At 38.6% G+C, this 23,638-nt stretch overlaps 2 protein-coding genes across 6 annotated transcripts in view; one reads left to right on the plus strand and one right to left on the minus strand.

The window, feature by feature from the left end:
- ITGBL1 (integrin subunit beta like 1) overlaps positions 1-11,956 on the plus strand; it is a 154,514-nt gene extending 142,558 nt beyond the window's left edge. Inside the window, exons 9-11 of the mRNA XM_054215465.1 lie at positions 4,215-4,361; positions 9,368-9,481; positions 10,962-11,956. Of these exons, the coding sequence (XP_054071440.1) occupies positions 4,215-4,361; positions 9,368-9,481; positions 10,962-11,053 (353 nt within the window). The 3' untranslated portion in view covers positions 11,054-11,956. The remainder of the gene's footprint in view (positions 1-4,214; positions 4,362-9,367; positions 9,482-10,961) is intronic.
- Positions 11,957-12,233: 277 nt separating this feature from the next.
- FGF14 (fibroblast growth factor 14) overlaps positions 12,234-23,638 on the minus strand; it is a 424,635-nt gene continuing 413,230 nt past the window's right edge. For all 5 annotated transcript variants that reach the window (XM_054215511.1, XM_054215493.1, XM_054215521.1 and 2 more), the window contains 2 exons: positions 22,030-22,228; positions 12,234-19,042 (listed from right to left, as the gene is read on the minus strand). In XM_054215511.1, the coding sequence (XP_054071486.1) occupies positions 18,906-19,042; positions 22,030-22,228 (336 nt within the window). In that variant the 3' untranslated portion in view covers positions 12,234-18,905. The remainder of the gene's footprint in view (positions 19,043-22,029; positions 22,229-23,638) is intronic.

Here is a 23,638-nt window from a genome sequence, read left to right on the forward strand (position 1 = left end):
CTATTTTAGCATATTTGGGCAGGTTAATGAAGCCTGCTCACTTAGAAATATTTCTCCCAGATCGATGTTGTTTAATATTCTCTTATGTTAATAATATAATAGAAAGTTCTTCATCATAGTCCTGTAATAAAAAATAGAAAATCCTGTTTCTATTTAAATACAGAGAGAAATATTTGTTTCATTTACTGTACTGTTCTAAATCAGGGATCCTGCATTATGCTGAGATTTTTCATATTCCCAGTACACTTTTAAAACTTCCTGTTTTTCATCCAGTTACAGATTTTTGTCCCTCGCCATTCCCCCAATATATCTGTTTTATTTACAACAAAATTTCTCATTTATATTGGTTGCTGTCTATTTCATCTTTCCTTCTTTGGCTGTACAGCCTAGTCATTCCTAACTTGTTGCATCTCTCCACCGTTAGACCTAGGTGGAATTCTCTCTTACTGTGGAATAGTGTTGTTGGACTGTCAGTTAAATTCCTCATACAGGACAGTCAAATTCATATTTTTATGGCTGAAGATTTGTTTCCTCCATTTCTGCTAAATATTGACTTTCTTATATATTTATTATATTATATTAGTTTGAGAAACTTGTTCTCCTGAAGTGCCAAATTTTGTTTGGGACTGGCCTCAGTTTGCCCTTTGTGAACATTATCTGGTTATAATCAGTTAGTCTATAAGTAAGAACCAGCTTCCTCTGCAATGATTACTTCTCCTTTTTCATCATGCTGACAGTCCCATGTCATGGTGCCTTTTGTATTAGAAAATTATCCTGCAGGTTTTTTTGGGAACTCTGACAACAGCTGCATGAGTAGCCCTAAAATGAAGTTCCCCACAACAACATAGTTTTGTTTCCAGGCATGGTAAGAAATAATTTGTCCTGGGGTTTGGTGTGATTTTGTTTGATTTGTGTTAATAATGAGCGTCTACTACTAACCTGTCTCCGCTTTCTTTGTTGCTGCATTCATATTTCACATTTAAATCTTGTGGTTATGTGATTTATTGATAATTCTAAACAAAGTGACACTACCTTTAACATTATCTTTTTCTCTCCTTTGCCTCTCCTCCATCACAGTCTTTCTTCTTGATTGGAGATTAATGTTTAAAACATTCTGTTAAATATTTAAATGTTCATTAACACAGATTTTTATGAACGAAGATCTATGGTCTCAGAGCCATTGCAATATGCAATTTGTTTGTGATTTTAAGTGTTTTGTGTTGAATCTGAATTGATGATAGACCAACACTTTCCAGTAAATCTGCTTAATCTGAATAGTTAAATCAGTATTTTATCATGTTAGCCAATTCAGTTGGGCTGTAAGTCTTCAATGAGAGATTTTTCTTTTCCCCTTTGCTCTATGATTGCTTTATTCTTGAATTTCATGCTCCCTTATGAAGGGAATTATATTCATATCTAATAGGACCTATGAACAAGAGCAGCACCTTTTTGTTGCTGCTCTTGCTCATTATTTTGAGAGCCTGGTATTCATTGGAATGAAACCGGGACACTTTGAATGTAATTTGAATATTACATTCAACTCAAAGAGCCAAAGCAATGTTTTGGTTCTTCCTTTCGATCAGCTTGTTTGGACATCTTCAGGCAAAAGCAAAGAGTCTCTGCAAGGAGGATATACACAACTAAACTGTGTAAAGCAGTTATTCACATGCCAGCACCCACAGGAGATAGACAGGACTTAACGAGCATTGGGTGAAGCACTTGCATCCTCACCACCCTGATGGGTGAGGCATCCAAAGAGCTGCAGCAGCCCAAGCTGATGTCAACTAGGAGTAAATATTATTTTGGTAAAACGGATTCCTTGAGAAAAAAGAATCCTTTACGTTGTGAGGATTTATATGGCATAAAGGAGGAGAGGAATGACCTGGTCATCTCAGAAAAATGCATGTCAAAATTTCATGTGGTAAACTGCAAACTCTGTTTGCTGTAAATTAATAGATTATTCATTACCTTCTTATTTGACTTGTGTAAAGGCTTTACAGACATGATCAGTCTCTGTATTTGATACATCATAATGACTATACGAGAAAAATGATACAAAATCATTTTCTCAGTGAAATCAGCATGGAATTCTTACTATTCATTGCTAAAATAAGCACAAGTATTTGTAACTCCACAAATAATTTTCCAACACCGAACATCCAGTTGTATATTTTGCTCTTCAGGTGTTGCGCTATTCTCATATCTAATCTATATGTTACTAAGAAAAAATAAATAAAGCAGATAAAAATACTCTGACAGAAGCTTGCCCATAGTAAATTGGTCTAGACAATTGCATGCCATCTACCTGGAAGGAGCATACGGGGAAGTATATATTCTTGTTTTCTACCTCTTGTATTTTGGTTTGTAGTACAGTTGTTCTTGATCCCAATCTAATGCAGAAGCTAAAGTAGCATCAAGATTCTATTGTTGTTAGTTATCAATTTGTAATATTTGATATATGTTGAATGCATATATATAAATTTGTAATTGCTGAACGTCACTTGCAGAAGTATTATTACTGTCATCATAAGACTGCGTCGTTGCTACTGAACATTTAAAATCGTATAGGTAATAAGATTAAAAAAGAGATTTATTTTTCGGAGTCCGGAGCACAAAAATTGTTCTGAACATTCAGGTCGCTGTAAATGACAGACTTTGCAGCTTCCAGCATTTTCTAATTTAAATTAGAAAACTATTTGGCCATCAGTAAAACGTTAAGGAATTCCACTTACAGCAAACTACAAGGTTTGTCTCTCCTTTGGGCTTCTACCAGTGCTGCCTACGGGTGTATGATGTCAAGTTGCACTGTTGCCTCATGAGAAGTCCATAAATTAGAAAAGCAAAATTGCTGGTTTGCTTCTCTGCATCCTACAGCTCAATGCTTTGCCAGATACTCCTACTGCTTGTTCCCTTCTCCTCAGCCCGTGCTCCCAAATTATCTCAGTCCCTTCGTTTCCACTCCCGTGCCCTACATAGCAGGTAGGATAGGAAAAAATTCACTGGTATGTATAATTTCCTTCTTTCAAGCCCAGTAAACTGATTAGCTAAGGAATGATCTTCTCTGCTGCAGAAATATTATTCAAGGTTGAAATGTGAAATTGTGGCTGGGAGACATTTCTTACTTCTTTTTTTTCTGTTTTCCATTTCTGTATTCTTGTCACCTCAGATTTTGCCCTCAGATTTTCCCCTCAGTTTACTATTCAACATCTTTTCCTTTTTTATTAATCTTTGTACAAATAATTCTCAAAGATTCTATTTAATCTTCTATATTTTTCCTTTTTTTTATACATTGATCATAGCTTGTAGGCTCTCTCTCCGACACATGTTCTAGAGTTTCTTTGACCTTTCCCTCACTTGTCATTACCTGTCCTTCTTTCCCTAACCTTTCAGAGTGTATTCCTCTCCACTTGCCCTCTATTTTATGTTTTTTCTCGTTCCTCTTTTCTTTCTGTCCCTTCATTTCCCCCTGGTTTTCCCCCTTATTATTAATCATCTTTCGATAGCTATGTCCTTACTACTGTATTCTTCTTCTGCCTCTCCATCGTCCCTCTCATTCAGGCTTCTTGTCTTGATCTGGGAATTGAAATCTAAGTGTTGCTGTGGAGAGAGCCCACCATGGTAGCCTGCCCATTCGTCTTTGAAGTCCTGCCTTGAGGTCATGCAAGCGTGTGCTGGAGAACGCTCTGGTCTCTTCCTCCTTCCTGCTTCTCCCTGAGTATTTCACTGCAGCGTCAGAAATGAAAATGCCAAACCTTTTAAACTGCTGAGCTGGGATAGCTATGTCTGGAGAAGAGGTGCAGCAGAGAAACAGGATGTTGTCGGGGTGATGAGAGGAACTCTTTGCAGGTTGCCAGTTGTGTTTATGTACAACCAATTTTAGCAATTGCATGAGACCCTGGGGTAATTATCTTCATTCTGTACTGTATGAGTTAATCTGTAGCAATTGCACAACCCAATAAATTTGAGCTGATGCTGAGCTTTTTGGATGAGGGGAGACACGCCTATGCTTTTCTGCACGTCACTGGGGCATCCTGTTTAACACAGGAATGGGAGAATTGAAGAAGACCACCCTGCTGGGAAGCTGTGCTGTCCATCTGTCCATCTACCCCACGCCAGGCACTTCACACCGCAGAGGTCGGAAGATGACCTCAGTTGTGACCGCAGTCACTGCTTTCTGCTTGCTTTGCTCATAACCAGCCTTGGTGTCGTTACAGGCCATGGTGTCTGCTCATGCGGCCGATGCATTTGCCAGGATGGGTGGTTTGGAAAGTTGTGCCAGCATTCAAGGAAGTGCAACATGACAGAGGAAGAGAGCAGAAGTCTTTGCGAGTCGGCGGATGGCATATTATGTTCGGGGAAGGGTAAGAACTGGCATCTGAGCTACCCCATGTCCGTGCTCCACCAGAGGAAAACGATCATGTTCTGGAAGACTAGTGTGTGTGGCAGTGGGTTGTTGTTCAGTAACCCTTTCTTACAAAGGCACCTATTATTAAAAGGATGTTATATTTGGCTCCCGAATGCACTTACATCCATTTTGACAAACACCCACTACAGCCGTACGTGTTTAGCAGTGTTGCTCTCCTATGCAATTTGTTAATAGCATATAATTTCCTGTATGTGTTTATCAGATGCTCTGCGTTGAACAGCTGTACGTTATAAACTAACTGTTCGTGCTCCATCCAGTTTGAGGGACAGGGGCACTGCCTGCAGTAACACTACGGTGGGGGAGAAGGCAAATGTAATATCTCAGGCAGCCGTAAGTGGAGGAGAGTGTTTAACAGCAACATTTGGTATACTTAATCACCCCCCTCCCCAACACAGCAGCAAAGGAAAGGTAGATGTCTGCAGCCCCCACAGCAGAATCCCGCAAACTCTTTCATTTACTGATTTTTATTCAGGTCGTTGCATCAGCTTCAGTCCGGCTATAAAAAATTGCCACGGGGAGGAGAAAAATTTAGAAAATCTTGATAATTATCTGAAATTGTTCTCTGAGGTTCTTACCTTGCAGTCTTTCAGGCTAAGAAATTGCATTTACTGGAAAGAGGACTTTTTAGCTCCCCCAGAGCGCAAACTGTCTATTTTTGTAGATAATATGTCTGAAGGAGAATAGGCAAAAAAACGGGTGATGGGTCTGGCCTGAGGCCAGAATGCGCTCACTCCAAACTGGAGGTGACATTTCACGTGTTCAATATAAACCTTGCATAGACAGGTAAGAAACCTGCTAGCTGGAAAAAACAGTTAGTAGCCTTCTACGTCAGGCAGATTTCCAGTTGTCCTTTTGATAACTTTTATTTCAGTGCAAAGTAAATTCAAATGAGGTTTCCAGCCTGGCCTTCTTCCATCTGTACTATCACTTGTTAGGATTCTCCCCCACTGCACCATTTTATCTTGTTCCGCCCCCCCCGCCCCCCCCCCCAATTTTAGCAATGTCATAGAAAATGAGAAAGTTGCACTGTTTCTCTACTGTTTCCAGAAGACTTGGCTATCTTTAAATTAGTGTCTGCGTAAGAGGATGCTGAGTTACTGGAGAAATGGAGTTGCTCTGTTTTACTGCAGAAGTTAACTTTTCTTCTCTTAGTCTTGGTCTCCCTCTGATTTTTTTCTATAAACGGTGAAGGTGAGCGAATATGCTTAAAATCAATAAAACGCACTATATGAGATTCTAAATAAATATAAACATGACAAATGATGTCGAATTTTTAAACATTTGTATTATCTGCTATCATTTTGTAAGGATGGCTGAGGGCTATCTATTCCAGCCTGTAGGTCTTTCTCTGAGAACAGTTAGATTTGAGCATGTACATGAAGGCTACAATTTACTTTGAGGCGTCGGAAACAGATACTCTAGCAGGAATTTGCAGAGTCATCGAGGATTTTTTGGCTATGATTTTTTGGCTGTTGGCTACGTTGCCCAGGGGCTGGTTTGGGATCTGGTGGCTGCAGTAGGTTGGAGCAGTCTGAAAGTGGCTCTGGGTTGTAACCAGCTGCAGGTGGGTCCTGCTTTGAAACCTGAGTGCATGGATGGAGGCTCCAAAAGCCCACATTTTCTAAGGTAGCGGTGCACTGTTGAATAGCATTTATTTTCTGTGGGAATTACAAACCTGACCCTAAATCCATATGAAGCAACACTGGTGGGATTTTTTATTACTTTTTTTAACTTTCTTCGGCCTCCAAGCGCAAGTAAGGTTCCAATGTGATGGAAAGTTGCCCTGAGGACAGTCAATATAATACAGCTGTGTCAAGTTAGGTGCTATAGCAGCTTTGCTGTGGTAACATCTGGTCATATGTGACTGCTTGTCCCAGCAGAGAAATACCTACATAACATAACTCCCAGAGGTGTGTGGCCAGTGAACATCCAAGGAGGCTACTATCTCTTGCCTTTTCCCTGAGCAGGATGAGGATCACAGGCAAAACCAGTCTCGTTACTTGTAAATTTTGTTTCTATGCTTAGCTTTTTTTTTTTTTTTTTTTTTTTTAAGGCAAATCTATTCTGGATGCTCAAATACGTACCTGGAAATCATGTCTTACTGGGTACCCATACTTCAAAATCTGTTCATAGGAAGTGTGACCAGCATGATCCAGAGGCCGAAATGACAAATTGTTTTTTCTGTTTCGTTGCTTTGAGCAATAAGTAATCATTACTGGTCAAATAAAAGGGAATTTCGAACCTGTGCACTAATGGTGGTGGTTCTGTCTTTGCTGGAAACCCAGCCAAGATATGCAAGAGCTATAATGGACTGAGGGAGCTTGAGTTTCTGTACACAGGATTTAATAGACTCTAAGGAGTCCTGGTTTTCAGCAGATAACTGATGAACACTTTCAGAAAATTGCTCTCTGTTAATGTAAGCAAAGTTGGACATCCACATTCCCAGGCTCTTTTCAAAATCTTGGCTCGCTGACTGCACCACCTGTAGCAAAAGCTCTTCCCAAGGAAAACAGCAACACCCACCACGCTGCTGCCTCCCTGGCAGTAAACGTAGGGCTGCAGATGGCTACTGTAATGGTGCAGGACGCGGGCCAGGTAATGAGCCAAAGCCCATCCGAGAGGATCTGGCCGGGATCCCAGGGAACACCCTGCAACTCATTAGACTCATTTTAATTAAACTGAGGAGCCTCCCAGAGCAGCATGCTCTGTTCAGGGAAAAGACTTGATACATTCATTCTCCCTAACACGTTTTACATTATGGAGCCTGATCTTCCTTGGTTGACTCGGTGTTGAATTTGCTGTATCTTCTGCAAAATAGTTTTAAACATCGTGGGCATCCCCCAGTAGCAGCATCAGCGCTTGCTTATGCAGAATCACTTCAGGTTTCTTACAACGTCGTGCTCTTATTAGCTGCTTTAATTTCACTGAAAGTCTCATACTATTCACCATTATTTTCAGCTGTCAGTACCTTGTAGTTTGTATAAACAGAGACATTCGGTTTAAATTACCCTCAAGTATGTCTTAGTTTCTCTCTTATACAGCAACCGTGCAATATGTATGCTCTCCTCCACTGCCTCTTTATACAATGGCATTTTTTATCCTTGTAGGGAATCTCAGTATTTTCTGTGCCCATGGCTCGGTAAGCAATACTCATAACTCACGGAAAAAGTAGGTGCTTAACCAAATACTCCCATCCCCAACTGTTCCACTCACCAGCTCTTCCTGTATATATTTACGTGTTCCATATGTTACAATTTAAAACAGCTTTTCTCTAAAATTAGGCAATGAGTTAATTTTTTTCAACTTACAGTAAACACTAAATTACATTTTTAATTAAAAAATTAGATACTCTGCTGAGGCTGTGCTGAAGTTTTAGAGAGTTAGGTTTCAGTGATCAGAGACACTTCAGTATTTATGGGAAAAACTAGGGAAAATTAGTTGATATTGAAAGATCCACTTTTTTTTTTTTTAAATATGTATTTGGATTTTTACTACGGATTTTATTCAGACATCACTGAAAAGAATGGAAAGATGGAAAACCATCATTTATACACTTTGTCCCAGGCCCTGTTAAGTAACCCATGAATTCTGCTTAGGTTTTATTCTGACATAACCAAACTTCCTTCTATATATTTTTCTTTAATATTGCATTAAACGCATAGGTGACTCTATACTGGGATCATTCTGGAAATATTGCAAGAGCAACAGCACCTAACTCATTTATAAGCATGTTCTGTTAAAGGTCAACAGCTTCTTTGGTGGCATTTTTTTTCTTTTTTTGTAAGTTTGCCTCCCATCATTGAAAATTAAGTGTGTATCCTTTGTTATCACTTATTCGGGTTTTGAGCTTTTTGTATTGATTTGTGCTGTAACCGGTTCTTAGGGCTAGGTCCACAAAAGGATTTCTCCTTAGAAGTTACAAAGTGCTCCACCTTGGCGTTTAAGTGTCTGAACTCCATGTAGGGCCAGGCAGCTGAGGGTGGGCTCTGCAAAAGCCAGCTCTCTTCAGCTGGTGTTGGGAGTCAGCCAGGAGGAAGTGCCACCTCCAAGTGGCATCTTTGGTTGCAGAAAAGCCTCTCTCACACCCTTCTCAAGGGCTACAGGCTTCCTGATGCGTGATTGCCTGGGGGCAACTGTCTCTCCCCAGGATTCAGAGCTATGAGCCTTCTCCTGAAGGTAGGGGTGTCTCTGAGTCTTCCCTTAAAGGGAGGTTTCTGGTGCTCGGTGGGTTACAGCATCACCCGAATGTCACCATAAAGTCCCTCCTTTGCCTGTGGGAGTGTGACCTGACATCCCTGAGGAGGAGGAGGAGAGAGCAGCTTATCCCAATGAGAGGCATTGGGGTACTCTGCAAGAATAAGCAAACTGATGAACCCCTGTTATGTGCACAAACCCTTTCTGACCTAGAGCACATATTTAGTAATTTCCTGGGAGGCGGAGCAGCTTAATTTGTGTTGATGAGGATATGGGGGGTCTAAATGGTAGTCTTGGGCACCTCTGGTCGTTTGGGGACTCATCCCAAAAGGCTTTAGATGAGGAGGGCCATTTTCTTCCTGGGTACGATTTTACTGCCTTCAGTAACAGTGGGTCAGGGACAATTTGAGCTTTTCTAGTCAAAAAAAAAAGAACAGTTACTGGAAAGAGTAGCCCTGATTGTAGGTCTCTGAAACCAAAGGAAAGCTTCAAAATGTGAGTCCTGATTAAGTGAAATAGCAGAATGAAAGCATTAGTAGTAAAGTCCCACATCCTCTAGCTCACCACGAAAGAATCCTTTTATTCAAAAAGGTTTTTTCTTGATTATTTTCTTTTGTGCAATAGCTTTTTAGGCAGCAATTTTGAGCATACGCGCACGTGTGTGCATGTGTGTGTCTGGGTTTGCTATTTCCTAGCCTGAAAATGCCGGTGCTCTTTGGCTGCGAGTAATAATTTTTGTGATTTCAGGTTCCTGCCACTGCGGAAAGTGCATCTGTTCACCACAGGAATGGTACATTTCGGGCGATTTCTGTGAATGCGATGACAGAGACTGTGACAAACACGACGGTCTCATTTGCACAGGTGCAGTACAGGCTAACGCTTAATTGCTCTAAGAAACAGACTGTGTTGATGGGAATTACGTTAGACAAAGCCCAGCTCCTTCTTTCTCCAGTGACGGAGGAAGTGCATTTGCTGGTTGTTCAAACCTGCTATAATTGTTTCTTCGTGCAGCGTGATAATCAACTTAAGGTTTCAAAACAACAGTCAAAAGCCTGAGTATGAATTTAAATAAGTAAGCCAGCTCTGAAATCCACCAACAATTTTCGCTGTAATAGACTACAAGTTACTGCTTTTTAGCAAAGGACGTGCAGTGTCAGCATTGTGATCTGGAGAGTTCTTTAACTTTTGTTCTCTTACTGGACCTCCTGTGCGTATAATGCCTTCTAGCCGTAGACAAAATCCACTTGTCTGATGATCTTTGGTAGGTGAGCGGCGTGGCTGTGTGGGTTAACAGAGCTTCCCGGCGATCAGACAGTTCTCAGTGGGAGGCTGGAATACCGGACGGTTTTTTTCTTATGACGTGATGGCTGGTGATTAAAGCGGCTTCACCTTAACGTTGGCTGGGAGTTCAGGTGGCAGACGCGTATAGAAACGGGCAGGCTGCCAACCAACCCTCATGACAAATCTAGTGACAAGAAGCAACGTGGGAATTGCTAAATTAACTCGCTCGGCTGCTTCCTGTTACAAATCTTAATTTTAGAAAATCTCTGCTGAGCAATTATTAGACGGGGAGGAAATCTGCAAGCCGATGAGAGGGGGAGTGGGAGGGCTGACACTAGTAAATTGTGTCTTCCAGCTAGCCCTATTAGCAAGGGTTCTCTGCTGGGGGCAAGTGGCCAGTGTAGAGGCAACAGGAGCCTTATCTCCAGCTGCGGTGGCTATTCACGAATCTTCATAAGGTCAGTAGGAAGAGGAGCTCAAACTGGAAACCCAGGCTTAAAGGTCTCAAGCTGAGCATGCAGGAGTCATGAAAAATATTGAAATAAAATGAAAATATGGGACTCAGTACTTTAGGGCCCACACATTTTTCATCTAATAGAGAGTTTGAGATATTATTTATTTGCATAGCACTTCTGAGAATTTAAAGTTTTTCATGTTGAGTGAGGTTCTTATTGCTATTCTGTTTGCAACTTTTTATAGCTTTTTCTTTTTGCATAGTAGTTAAAAATAATCTTGTTTTTCCTTCTACCTGGAGGTACAGTGTGAACACTGAGCCTCAACAGTTGGGTACAAATAGTGGTGGCATAACCATAATTTTTGCAGTTCTGCTGATGGAATTATTGAGAGAATGCTGTTAAACCTTTGCAACTGTAGGTTTGGAGTGGCTTCTTAATGCAATGGTACAGTAATTGTTTCCTTCCAAAGGAAAAAAAAAAAAAGGGTGGGGGAACAATAAAGGAACAATGCAACTACTTTAGCATGGCTTTTTCCTTCCCATAGAACACATTTTAATGTAGTACATTTCTATTATGATAATTGCCCTTTATTCATTTCGTTCCAGGCAATGGTGTTTGTAACTGTGGAAACTGTGAGTGCTGGGAAGGATGGAATGGAAATGCTTGTGAAATCTGGCTGGGGAGAGAATACCCTTAACAAAGGACATCAAAGAATGAGGAGGTTTTTTGTTTATTTTTCTTTAGGCTGCTAGAACATTTAATTTCAGAAGTACTCAGTGTGTGGGTGTGCATGCACGCACACGTACATGGGTGTAAATACTTTAGAACGCTCTTTTGAGGGCCTGCTCCTTACAGAAATGCATGACAAAACTAAAAGAAAAAAAATGAAAAATGCTTTGGGAGCAGGACAGTCCAAGCTCAAAAAGGTGAAGTCATAAAATACCGGCCCTGTGGAACTTCTCCAGAGTTTTTTGAGAAATTCAATGGGACTGAGATTACATCCCTAATGCCTATTTCTTAAGCAACTTTTGGAAAAGGTGTAAGAAAGCCTTTTTTTTTTTTTTAACATTATTTGCTTGGTTGTCACCTCTCCATATCAGTACGCAACAATATTCCTGTAGAAGAGTAGCACTAGTTGAATATTTGTCAAATTATTAATTTGATTATTTTTATGGTGTTTGACAAATACATTGCTTGGCCCTTTTTTCTTTCTAAAACTCCCTATTAGGCACCAGCTCATAAATTGAGAGAAGCTGTAAAGAAGCTTATAAAAATATTAATGATATTTAATTTGGTCAAAGAATTGTATTTATATAACTGAGGTCCAATTACCTGACAACCACAGACCGAAGACCCAAAATGTTTGAACAGACCCCTGTCCACAAGAGAATTTCTTAGTTTCCGTGGTTAATGTGTGAGCAAGTCGGTTATCTCGTCTACATACTACGATACTTTCAAATACATAACCTATAGGAGTGTAAGGAATGAAACTAATAAAGATATAAATGTATGATTACCTATTCTGAATATGTATCCTGCAATTCATATGTACTTTTCTCATACTATTCTATGTATGTACAGTTGCCGAGTCCTCTTAAAAGTAAAGCAAATGAAAATTTGTTATACTAATAACTTTCAGGATGACAATTCTGTATGCTATTAGAAATCACTGTTTGGAACAGATTGCACTGTCACACATGGTATTCATTGAATTTAACTGCTTTTATAGAAGTGGGGAGCCTGAAGGTCAACTGACTGGAAAAATCAGCCATGCTATGCGGTAGCCTGGTCTCAGCCAAAGGTGTTCAGACAAAGGCAACAAAGTAATTAAACTTTTAATACAGTAAATACAAACAAAGCAGTGGTATGAACAAAAATTTTATTTTTATTTTCCAATGGTGAAATGCTGCTCAGTGTGAAATTCACATTGAGTTATGAACGATGCACAACTATTGGGACTTCCCTAACTTATTTACATGAGTCTCGTATTTATTTTTTTTTTGTACATGTAGATTTGGCAGCCCTTGAATTCTTTAGAGCAAAAAAAGATACATACATTTTAGTTTCAAAAGTGTTTACATTTTGTGAAACCATGATTGAGCAAGAAATTGCTTAAATGGCTGGAAAATATTTCTTTTTAATACCAAATTGGAACATCATGATTTAGGTGCCAAGGTCCTGATTTTCGAAGAGGTACATGGTTCAGAAATAAGGGAACTACAGATCAACCAAAAAAGGTATTTCCATTATTAGTCTAGAAATTAGTTTTCTTTTCGAAAGGACAATTTTGAAATAGGAAAATACAATGGTACAGAACATGTAGTAGAATGCAAAAAATTTGAATGAATTTATTTAATCACTTTTATTATCCCCCCTTCCCACGTAGCTTGCTCTTTCTCTTACCCAATTCTTTTTCCTTAACCTGGATTCTTTTTTTCTAAAAATGAAGCTTGTGAAACCCGTGTTCTCAGGGAGTATAATCACCAAATATCCATGCATAACTTATATTGAAGTTATGCAGGTAAATAACGAGACATACATCCCAAAGCTGCTAGCTGCTCTCTTTTCAGAAAAATATCAGGCAGAGTTCTAAAATGTATTGATACAGCATAAAGAATCTTCACTGTAAAATTAATCTTGAAATTATAGTTTATATTTTATACTTATAACCCTTAAACTCCGTAGAGCTTAGCAGGAATATTTTCTTAAATTTTAACATAGAGGCATTTTGTCAACCCTGGTGTCTGGAGAGCACAGATTGTTGGTTTTATTTATATTTATGAGTACCACTGACCTGGATCATCTTACAATCAGTGGTTTTTCACATATACATTAATCTACTGAATCAGAGATCGATCAGAGAAAGATACAAAATTTTCCTTGATTTCCTTCCGTTTGTATTTAGTACTGTGATAAGAAAATACTAGGTAATCAAAACTCTCATCTGGGTTCAGTAGATGTTTTTGTCTTGTTTCTTGGCATGATAAGCAGATCTATATATACTGTAGATCAGCCATGGTATTTCAGGTATTCTTATTCATAGACAAAAGAACAATTCTTTAGAGGGTTGCAATGTCATATTTGATGCATTTAACTTTGTAATTTTCTTTCATTTTAAATTTACATACTTAAAGAGTGTAAGATGATTCTGATTTCTGTTTAGAACTTTTTTTTAAAAAAACCCAATCAACTCCAATACTTTGGCTACTGGATGGATTACATAGCCATAACATTTCAAAAAGTGTTATCCAAGTTGTTTGTTAAGGTACACGTGGAAAGAGTATTCTAAGACAGCTACTGTCAGTGGTTCATTAAAATGTAAATTATCGAACAAAATGGTGCTATCGCTATAAACCTTAAAGTATTAACTAAGACTACTAAAATATAGTGTATACATAAATTCCTTTCCTATTTTTATTCTGTTTCTTATAATGTTGCTTAAACATTCCCCCTGCTCTTCATGCTGAGGTAACTGGTGATGTAACTCCCAGCAGATCTGTTCTGTGGCTCATTTCCTCACTAGAAAAATGAGATTGGAAGGAATAAGATTATTATTCCACATACGCAAAAATAATAGCTATATTAATAAATTGCGATTTTACACCTCACACCCTGCAACGGGAATTCCAGCTACATAAACTGTAAAAGCAGGAAGAGGCATAAGGGAGCGAGCCATACTGCTTGATTCTTCCATACCTAGTGACTTTAAAGATTTTCTTCCAGGCCTGTGGCAAAAGGCAGTTCTAGGTGGTAAAAGAAAAAATAATTGGATAAACGGTGATTTTGTACTGGCTGGATTGATGAACCTTATGAACAACAGATACTGCAGCCTTGCTTTCTTCTTATGAGACAAAGAACACAACCCAGAAGTGGGCCAAATGCTTCTACAATAGACTTGCAGGATTATGCCTATTGTATACAACGTATCTATAATATCATCTATAAAACAGCTGTGGATTGATTTGCTTGTATAAATTATTAACCTACTTGTGATCCTTTTTTCCCTGGCCATACTCTCTTTTAGAAACACATTGATGAACATTTAATCATGTACCTGCTCTGGCATTTCTGGTGCTCTGCCCTTGCTTCTTTACAGAATGACATCTCACTTTGTAGCTAAATGATACACCTAAATGATACCGGGATGAAGGAAGCTAAGTTAAATATTTCTGTGACTAGGTGACAGAACAAAAATTTTATTACATCTTTAAAAATAAGTCATAGCATTTGCGTTAGTCATCACCACCACTCCCCCACCTTGTTATTAGACATTTTGAAATGCATTGCACAAAATATGAGTTTATCTAAGGGGGCATTTAAAAGAAAGATAACTTCCTTAGTCTAATTTTACTTGCATTCCCATTTGAATGGAGATGAATAATTTCTTCTTTATACCAATAAACAGATGTATCAGCAAGACACACTTTTAATGCGTGGACCAAACTGCCTGCTTTCATACCTCATTGTTTACAGGGGTTTTAAACCAAGAGAAAAAATTTCACAATATACATATAAAAAAGTCAGAGTTCTTAGTGTTGTTGACTATGGTACGTACCATAGTCAAAGTGAATTGCTTTACTTTGTATTTGGGGGGGAGGACTTTTGTTAAGAACCAACCTGACTCTACACAAGTTAAAGTTTATGAAAATGGCAGTATATTGAAAAATTATTAGACAGTGGCTAAAACCCCAGCAAATTAAGCAAAAGCTGTGTTATGTCGACTACAAAGCACTTAAAAGCTATAGACGTCTTTCTATAGGCTCTATGATGTGAGCAATCTCATAAGGATTCTTGTGTATTTATAAAATTTTTGAAGTACAACAAAATGGTGGTTTGTTGAAGTAGTTTGTATCTACGTAAATCTGGATTTCTAAAACTTTGCAGGTGTGACTGATTTTGTCAAATAGAACTGTAGCTAAAATACAGATTAAAAAAAAAAAAGGAAAGAGATAATGACTATGTGCAGTGTTAACGTATGAAATGGTAAAATGAGCTTGGATTGCTGTGCAAACAGTCTCTCAGAGATCAGATAAAACCCAGAAGAAGAAGAAAATACAAAGCAAGCATGCAAAAGATCTGGAACGCTGCAGATTCACAGACAGCTGGACATGTAAGTACAAAAAACCCAATCTGTAAATACAAATTGATTCCATCAGGTTTACTATACAGTACTTTAGCAGTAACAGACAGTTGAAAACAGCTTTCACTCAACGGCAAAATTAATTTTAGAGGGAAGAAAATGGTGAAGTCTCATCCTGGAGAACAGCAAGAGAGGTATTATATTAAGGAGCTAAAATTTTCTTTGGCATGGTAAAAGGGGAGAACTGAGTTTGCCAACCTATTTACATGACGTTTCACCATCCTGTGGCCAGTGCAATGATGTTTTGCACAGTCTACTTCTTACATAAACTTTTTTGTTGTTTTCCGGTATGCCTTCATATAAATGTTTTATTCATCATGTTGAATCTGTGTATACAACAAATAAGAATAAACACAAACTGTACAATGCAGACAAACTCTTTGCATATATGTATGTAAATTTAGTAATACAGACCAACAGTTCTTTGATAGACACAGCCTACTACATGCAGTTCATCCTTGCCATCCTCTTCCCATGCAACAGATGAGACAAGAGACAAAATTAAAGGGAGGAAACAAAGCACAAAGACCCCTTTGCTATGTTGAAACAGATTGTAGAAAAAATATTTTTAGGACATCTATTCATTGGATTAAACACACATACAGATTTATCCCATAGAAACAAAACCAGAAAATAATAAGAAAAATGCTGTATTTCCAGTATGCACTAACTGCTTACAAAAATTAAATCTGGCCTGAATTATAGCCCCCCTCCAACTGGTTTGCAGACCATAACTACCCAGGATAAAAAGTTTAATGTTGAAAACAATACTTATGTAGCAGCCGGCCATGAAGCAGAACCCCCTTGCATGGCTCAGCCAGGTCTCCAGCCCTGTCTCTCCCTGGGTTCTTACACTGCAAGAGTAAAAAGACGGCTGGATGGAACATGAACACACGTATTCCCTCCTCATGAACTCTAATGAAATTCAGCTGAGACAGAATGGAGCCTTCATCTTACTCAAAATATTATGAAGTGCTCCTCTTATAGTTGTAGGAAAGCCTGGGGCCTCCCCAGGGACCCGGCAGACAGGACAACGTCAAGGTCTCCCATGGGTCCTCCAGATGCAGAGAAAGCCCCCAGCTCACCACGTGAGTTGCTTTGGTTTGGTTCTGTTTTCTCAGGGGTGGTGCACAGATCCCACTGGACCAGACGGGATGAGAAGGGGGCACCGAAGTTTTTGATAAAGTGTTGTTTTTCCTACACACACATACATAGTGCTAGCAGGCAAGGGCACAGTCTAAGTCAATGTTTCTTTGCATTTTCATCACAGTATTAGAGTAGGTTTGGTTTGTTTTTTTTCTTTACATGGATAGTGGGCTTCATGCTTTACTCATTCCCTCCCCAGAAAGACCCAACATCAAGTGTTAGCTTGCTGTTCTCATATTACATATATAAACAAGAAAGTCTGGTCTAAGGGGAAAAAAACCCAAAAGTTTATCTAGAATTTAGCAGCTTTACAGTAGCCTCCTTGAAGAGTGCACTAAATGTTGCTTATAAAAACAGAACTAGCATGAAGAGTTGATTCAAACTGAATCAGTTGTTCAGCTGAGCAGACAGGGAGTTTGAAATAACCAGCGGTCTCTGTTAGGGGCTTCAGCACAAAGATGTGATAAAACAAATTGCCAGAAATACAATGCTAAAAAAGGAATGGATGATTTCCTCTTTTTTTTTTTTTTCTTCTATAAATATCAAGGTAACACCAAGAGGCCAAGAGAGTGTTGCCACACAGTTTTCCAGACTGAGGTACGGTTTGGTCCTTGTTGCCCTTTCTGAGAAACAAATACCTTCTTAAGCATACAGAGAATACCCATATTTTTAGTCTTCTGAAAGCCTGTGAGTAAGTGTGCAACACTTCAGTGGCATCTCTGTGGCATTCTCTAAATCTTCCCCTTCCCCCCCCCGCCCCACGCATTGGTTTAATTGTTCACAAGTGACAAACTCAAAGTGTTGATCGTGTTTCTGGTAATATGATCCAAGGCTTCAATTTTATAATGCTTTTGATTTCTTCTAGGTTCATGTAGGAGAAAGTACAGTATACAGAGATCAAGGCAAGGCACCTTCAATCTAGCAATTTGGTGGGCGTATTATCCTAGGAAGCTGGGTGGAGGTACGTACTGGGATACCAGTGAGATACATAGGACCGGGCTTTGCATGCTTAGCTAAAAATAAAAATAAAGTTTTGTAATATGTCCAGTTTTAAAACTTTTTTTCTTTAAAACACCAGAAATATTAAACTATAATTTGTAACTACCCTTTGCATTGGTGCTGCAAAAAAGAACACAACAACATCCTTGCCCATGCTTTGCTAAGTAAGTGTGGGATTCAGCCAAAAATAACAATGGCATTAAGTTCAGTTCCTTAAAAACAGGAAAGGATTATATTTGAAATGGATTTAGGTAGCGCAATTCTGGTTAGTCTTATATTTTTATTTTTTTTTATTGGTGGTGGTTGTTTTTCAAACAATGAAGATTTAGTAGATGAGAAATGAGCCTTAATTCAGGCCTACAAGGCCTACAAAATTCTTTGGACCCACTTTCCCAAAAATGAGTGGGTCTTGCTCGCTGGGCAAGGCAAATGTTACCATTACCAGTAAGCCTGTGATATGTATAAAACACACACACAAAAAGAAACTATAGGGGGATGCCAAACACTCGTTTCAGAAAACTTCCCCTTGGTTGTGTTTGACACTCTTCCCTCCACTATAACGCCAACCTCAGAAGCACAGTATCTGTTACTAAAGAGTATTCACATTTAATCAATATTGTAAGCCAGAGACAACAATCCTATTCTTTATAGATATAATTTGCAATAATAGATTTTTGAAGGCTTCCTGATTCCCTGATTGCTTTCAAAACTAAGCCACCGGCAACAATTAAGTTATAGAGAAACACAATCCCTGCAAAAGGTCACAGACAGTGGAGCGAGCAGCCTTATAAAAAAGGGAAGAAGAGAAATCCATAAATAGCACAGGTTTACAGCATCTAACTAGAAATTACTTGATTATTTGTGTGCTACAAAATAGAACTTAAACACATGGATTTTGCTGAAACTGGACTCAAAAAGGGATTATGGGCAATTGTCAGCAGGCAAGGTATCAAGTGTACTTGTGAAGTATGTCATTCACATGAAGTGTCACAGTCACAGAAAAGATATTAAAAAGGCATTCCAATATCTGGTAGGGCATTCCATGGTCTGAGTTTAGCTGGTTCATCCAGGTGTCTTCTTGTTGTGGGTGGAGCTACACGTTGAGATTTATCCGCTGGCAACAACTCAGTTCAGAAACAGCAACGGGCAGGTCTGTGACGTGCCACAAGCTGATCCACAAACACTGCAGAGGGGAAGTCTGGCACGGATAAATCGCTCAACTGTACTCGGGACTCAGTAAGTCACAACACCTGTGAGGATCTGGCTATGTCGTCTTACTCTTGGTAACTGGTTTGCCGCCATTCATTATTGCAGATGCACTTGTGCTTTTACTTGGAGTTACCCCAGCCTTTGGCACTGTTTCTCCGATATCATGCAAAGATGGTTCTCGATACATGGCAACTGCAGGGAGAAGAGAAGAGGAGAGACATTTTTAAGAATGCATCTCATTTAAGACCTCATCTCAAGTAGGATTAATTTTCTACAATAACTGATATTGTAATATAATCCATGTTCCTGTTGCACGTGAGGAAAACTTTTTACGTTGTCAGACACTTGTTTTGCTTGACTGATAGCTTTGTTTGATTCTCCAAATTTCACACTTCTTGTGTATCTGACTCAAACACAGTAGGAAACTCTATGCTTGCTTGTTTAATGGAAACTATAGAAGTCTCGGAAATGAAAAACTACTCTTCTGTCTTTGCATGAGGCAGACACACAAAAATGTGCATATACATAGACACATATGTATATATATACACCCCCCTTAAATAAATATTCTGCAAGTTTCTAGAAGTAAAACATAAGAGATGAGACAGATGGTTTTTAACAAATGAGATTATACAATACAGTTGTCTAGACTTAAGTGGGTTTTTTTAGTCATAGAATCATAGAATTGTTAGGGTTGCAAGACTAGTCTTGGGGCCAGTTCTACAAAATTATTTGTACATCTGTCTCCCAAATCTGAGGAGCAAGGCCATGATCTCTTCAGGTGTGTACTGAAGAAATGTCCAGGACAGCAATGCAGAGAGTACACCAGAGATTTAGGTTTTTTAATTTATCCTTTCCAAAAATGTATGTAGTAGCCACTGATCTCCACTGAACATAGAAGTGCAGAAAACTCCAAATTAAACTATTAACTGAATTCTTAGAGGAATTAGAAGTTTGCCCCTGGCCTTCAGTCCCTATCTAACCACTTTAAATCCTTTGAGGAAAATACATGTGTTCAATTACACAGTTCCAGCATTAAGCTGCCTTAATGATTAATGCTCTTGGATAATTCAATTTAATTTTCCATGTCACTGAATCAGGTAATATTTCCACTTATACCTAACTTCAATAGCATTTATTTATATCAGAGCAACATTAAAAGAGATGTCAAAGCAGTCAAAGGAATTAATCATCACACTATGATTTCGGGACTGGCTGTGTGCTGCCATAGAGAGCACAATCCCTTTGTCCCTTGGCTAATTAGAGTAGGAGGCAGGAGCATCAAAGTACTGACCTTGATCTTCAACGGTGTGAAGTTTCATAATAAACATGAAGGGCCCCATAGCATCATTAACTAATCAAATACTTGTTCTAACATCTCCAATGACATAATCTAAATCCTTTTTATGGCTTCTGAAAGTCTGAAATTAAATGTCTTCTCTAGAGTACATAAGGCTGGTTATGATCTATGTCTTCAGAGTGGGCCCCCATAACTGTGTTTAGGACACTTTCCTGGTTAATTAAAAGAGCCTGATGAAATAACACTGTGACCTACAAAAATATTAAGTTGAATAACATGAAATGGAACTTTAAAGTAAGGAATTATATAGCAGAGTTGTCATATTTAATTACTCTTATGGGCAATGTAAAACAAATTATTTCTAAGCCTTGTCTAAGCTATTTTGATAGAGTCTGATGATCCAAAGATTAATGAAGAAGTCACTTATTTCCTAATCTACAAGAATTGATGTTGCTTTTAAAAATGCACTGGCTTTCCCTCCCTACAAGTCTTATAATTTAATATAAAGAGATCGACATATAAAGTGTCAATATTGTCAAGAGCTCATGAAACTACTGTAAGCTTTTGCAAGACATGGGAAGCACAAAGGCATGAACCTGAATTCAAATATGAAGTTAAAACATAGGCTTATTCAGATTATTTCCTTACGATGAAACTCTATAACATTTAACAAACTGATTCTTTAATCAAAAATTTTAAGTTAAATGTTAAAAGAAATGGGACTGATAACTAAAGTATTCCTCAGGTATGTGTTTTCAGATGTTAAGTAATGAGATACTTTTCAGAAGAACTGAGGCTATGTGTAGCAATAATATCAATGAAATTTGGAGCGCCATCAGGACAAGAAGCAAAAATCAGCACAGGTTTATAAAGGCCAAAAGTTCCAAGATATAAATCAATGTATTTCATTCATTCAGGAGGACCTCTCCTGTGAGGAAAGGCTGAGACAGTTGGGGTTGTTCAGCCTGGAGAAGGGAAGGCTCTGGGGAGACCTTATTGTGTCCTTTCAACACTTAAAGGGGGCTTACAAGAAAGATGGGAACAAACTTTTCAGCAGGGCCTGCTGCGATAGGACAAGAGGTAATGGTTTTAAACTTAAAGAGGGGAAATTTAGACTAGATATAAAGAAGAAATTTTTTACCATCAGAGTGGTGAGACACTGGAACAGGTTGCCCAGAGAGGTGGTAGATGCCCCATCCCTGGAAACAGTCAAGGTCAGGTTGGACAGGGCTCTGAGACACCTGATCTAGTTGAAGATGTCCCTGCTCCTTGCAGGGGGGTTGGACTAGATGACCTTTAAAGGTCCCTTCCAAACCAAACTATTCTATGATTCTATGATTTTTCAGAGGAAGTGTGACATCATTTTAGTGTACAAGGTTAGCATGACTTTTATTTTCTTCTGTCTTGGTTTAAAGGCCAACTTACACAAGTTATGTGCATTACATCAACTGGCCAAGTAATACAGTATGATTTATTTTATAAAAAGACCTTTGTGTTTTGTAGTAGAAAGCTTTTACTTTGAAATGCTGACATTTCATCCATTCCCTTTATAACTCCCAATTATCCTACAATATCCATTATTTCATTCTGCGTAATGAAAGGACGATTTTCTCACTGCAAGACTCACAACAGCTTTTATCCCTACCGAGAGAATATTTTAAAAACAACACAATGCGCTTCCACAAAAGATTTCTTTTCTTGCAAAATGACCTCTTAATCCCTGGAAAAATGCTTTTACAAATGCCCTTTCTAGCATCACTATGCCGAAGCACAAAACCTGTGCAGGGCACATACATTCACAAAGGGTACTTTAGAAACCGTTCTCTCTTCTTCTTACAAGATTTATAGGAGGATCTTCCAGTGAGGGACTGAGCCTTACCTTCCAATGGCTTGGGTAGAAAATGAGCTGCTGGTTTTGTTTTCTTCACTCTGTTTCCTTTCATGACCTGCCCTTCTTTGTTCAGCCCCAAGAACCAGGCCCTCCCGGACTCCTGTTGTCTGTAGAGCATGGATGAGTAGATTACATAATAATTTTCAAAAACTGACTCCTTGAATTTGCACTCCGGTGTAAAAAGTTCCTGTAGGAGGAAGAGTAAATGTTAAATGATATCTCTGAAGTGCGGCTTCTGTTTTGTTAACTTACAAATACCTCTTGATAAGTTTAAGATACGACTTATAATAAGGTTCTGCTTGGAGACCAGGAGATCTGTCTTCCTCGAGATGACTTCCAGGTGAAGTGATTTCACCTCCCATGGATGCCTCTGTTTTCCCATCTGTGCAACAGGGTTAGTGTATTTTCAAAGTACAGAGGAAGCAACACAGGTACAAAAACACTATATAAAATACAGGAATAATTATTATTGTGCTTATTTTTCTGTTAGGATATTCTCGTAAAGAATAAGAAAATCTATGATGAAATAGCATTACTGAGAAAACAGTTGTTCAGTTTTACTATACTAAGTGAAAAAAAAATCCCTCTATGCTTTATAACAACTAATACTTGATACTTAAAAATTACTGCTGCCAACACATTAAAATATACGTAATTTCCTGGAGTACACACAACCTTAAACACCCCAGGAAAACACTATTTTGATGTACAAATTTCCGTACAAAGAAATGTAATTCCTATTGACATCCTTGGTCTTCATCCCAATACCAGTAACGCTTCCAGAAGTCACACTGAGTAACAGAGCAGCTGTCCTAAACTCTTTACTACAGTTAACCTAAGCACAAAGTTCTGGATCTGAGTAGCCAAATTAATTAATTATTTATTTATTTTTTAATAACACAATTAACAGTAACAAAGTGTGAACATATATTGAGACAGAGTTTACCAAAATCCTTCGGAAAAGAACCCCAGCAAGTTATCAAGCAAATAAAATAACATTTCAAATATCACGAGAAAACAGGATTCTGTGCAAATGTGATTTTCAGCCTTTGGACCCATCTGCTGAAACCTGTGGAAGATAGTCCCATCATTAAAGGAGGAGGTAGATGTGGGAAAGTGGGAGTTGGCTTGCTAAGCTTTCAGAGCACAAAGTTCTTTCCCAAGAAGTAAAAAATCTGGAAACATCTCATATTTTCACTTCTCCATTCACAGCATTTTCCTTTTTTTTTCCTTTTCCCATTTCTTTTTGCTCCTGGCCCCATGCAGTACTGAGTTAATACTCAGCAGGTAATGTGATTTCAGGGTCTCTATGCCATCCCCAGCTGCCTATATATTGTAAGAACTTCACAGCTGTTACTCTCACAGATTTCTTGTCTAGAAATCAAACTCCTTAAAGACACAGTTCCCCATAGCAGAAAGCACAGATGTAGTGCTTTTCTGAAGCTGTACTAAATGTCACTCAGTGCACAACCAAGTTCTCCTAACGTGATGGGGTGCACAGTATTTGTATTGCCATGGCTTAAATTACCACCTGTAAGCAAAGCTGCCTGACGGATACCAGGCATACTATTTGCTTTCTCAATTATGGAGGAACTTT

The sequence above is a fragment of the Rissa tridactyla genome, chromosome 1 (genome assembly GCF_028500815.1).
Source record: "Rissa tridactyla isolate bRisTri1 chromosome 1, bRisTri1.patW.cur.20221130, whole genome shotgun sequence".
Classification (NCBI taxonomy): Eukaryota; Metazoa; Chordata; class Aves; order Charadriiformes; family Laridae; genus Rissa; species Rissa tridactyla.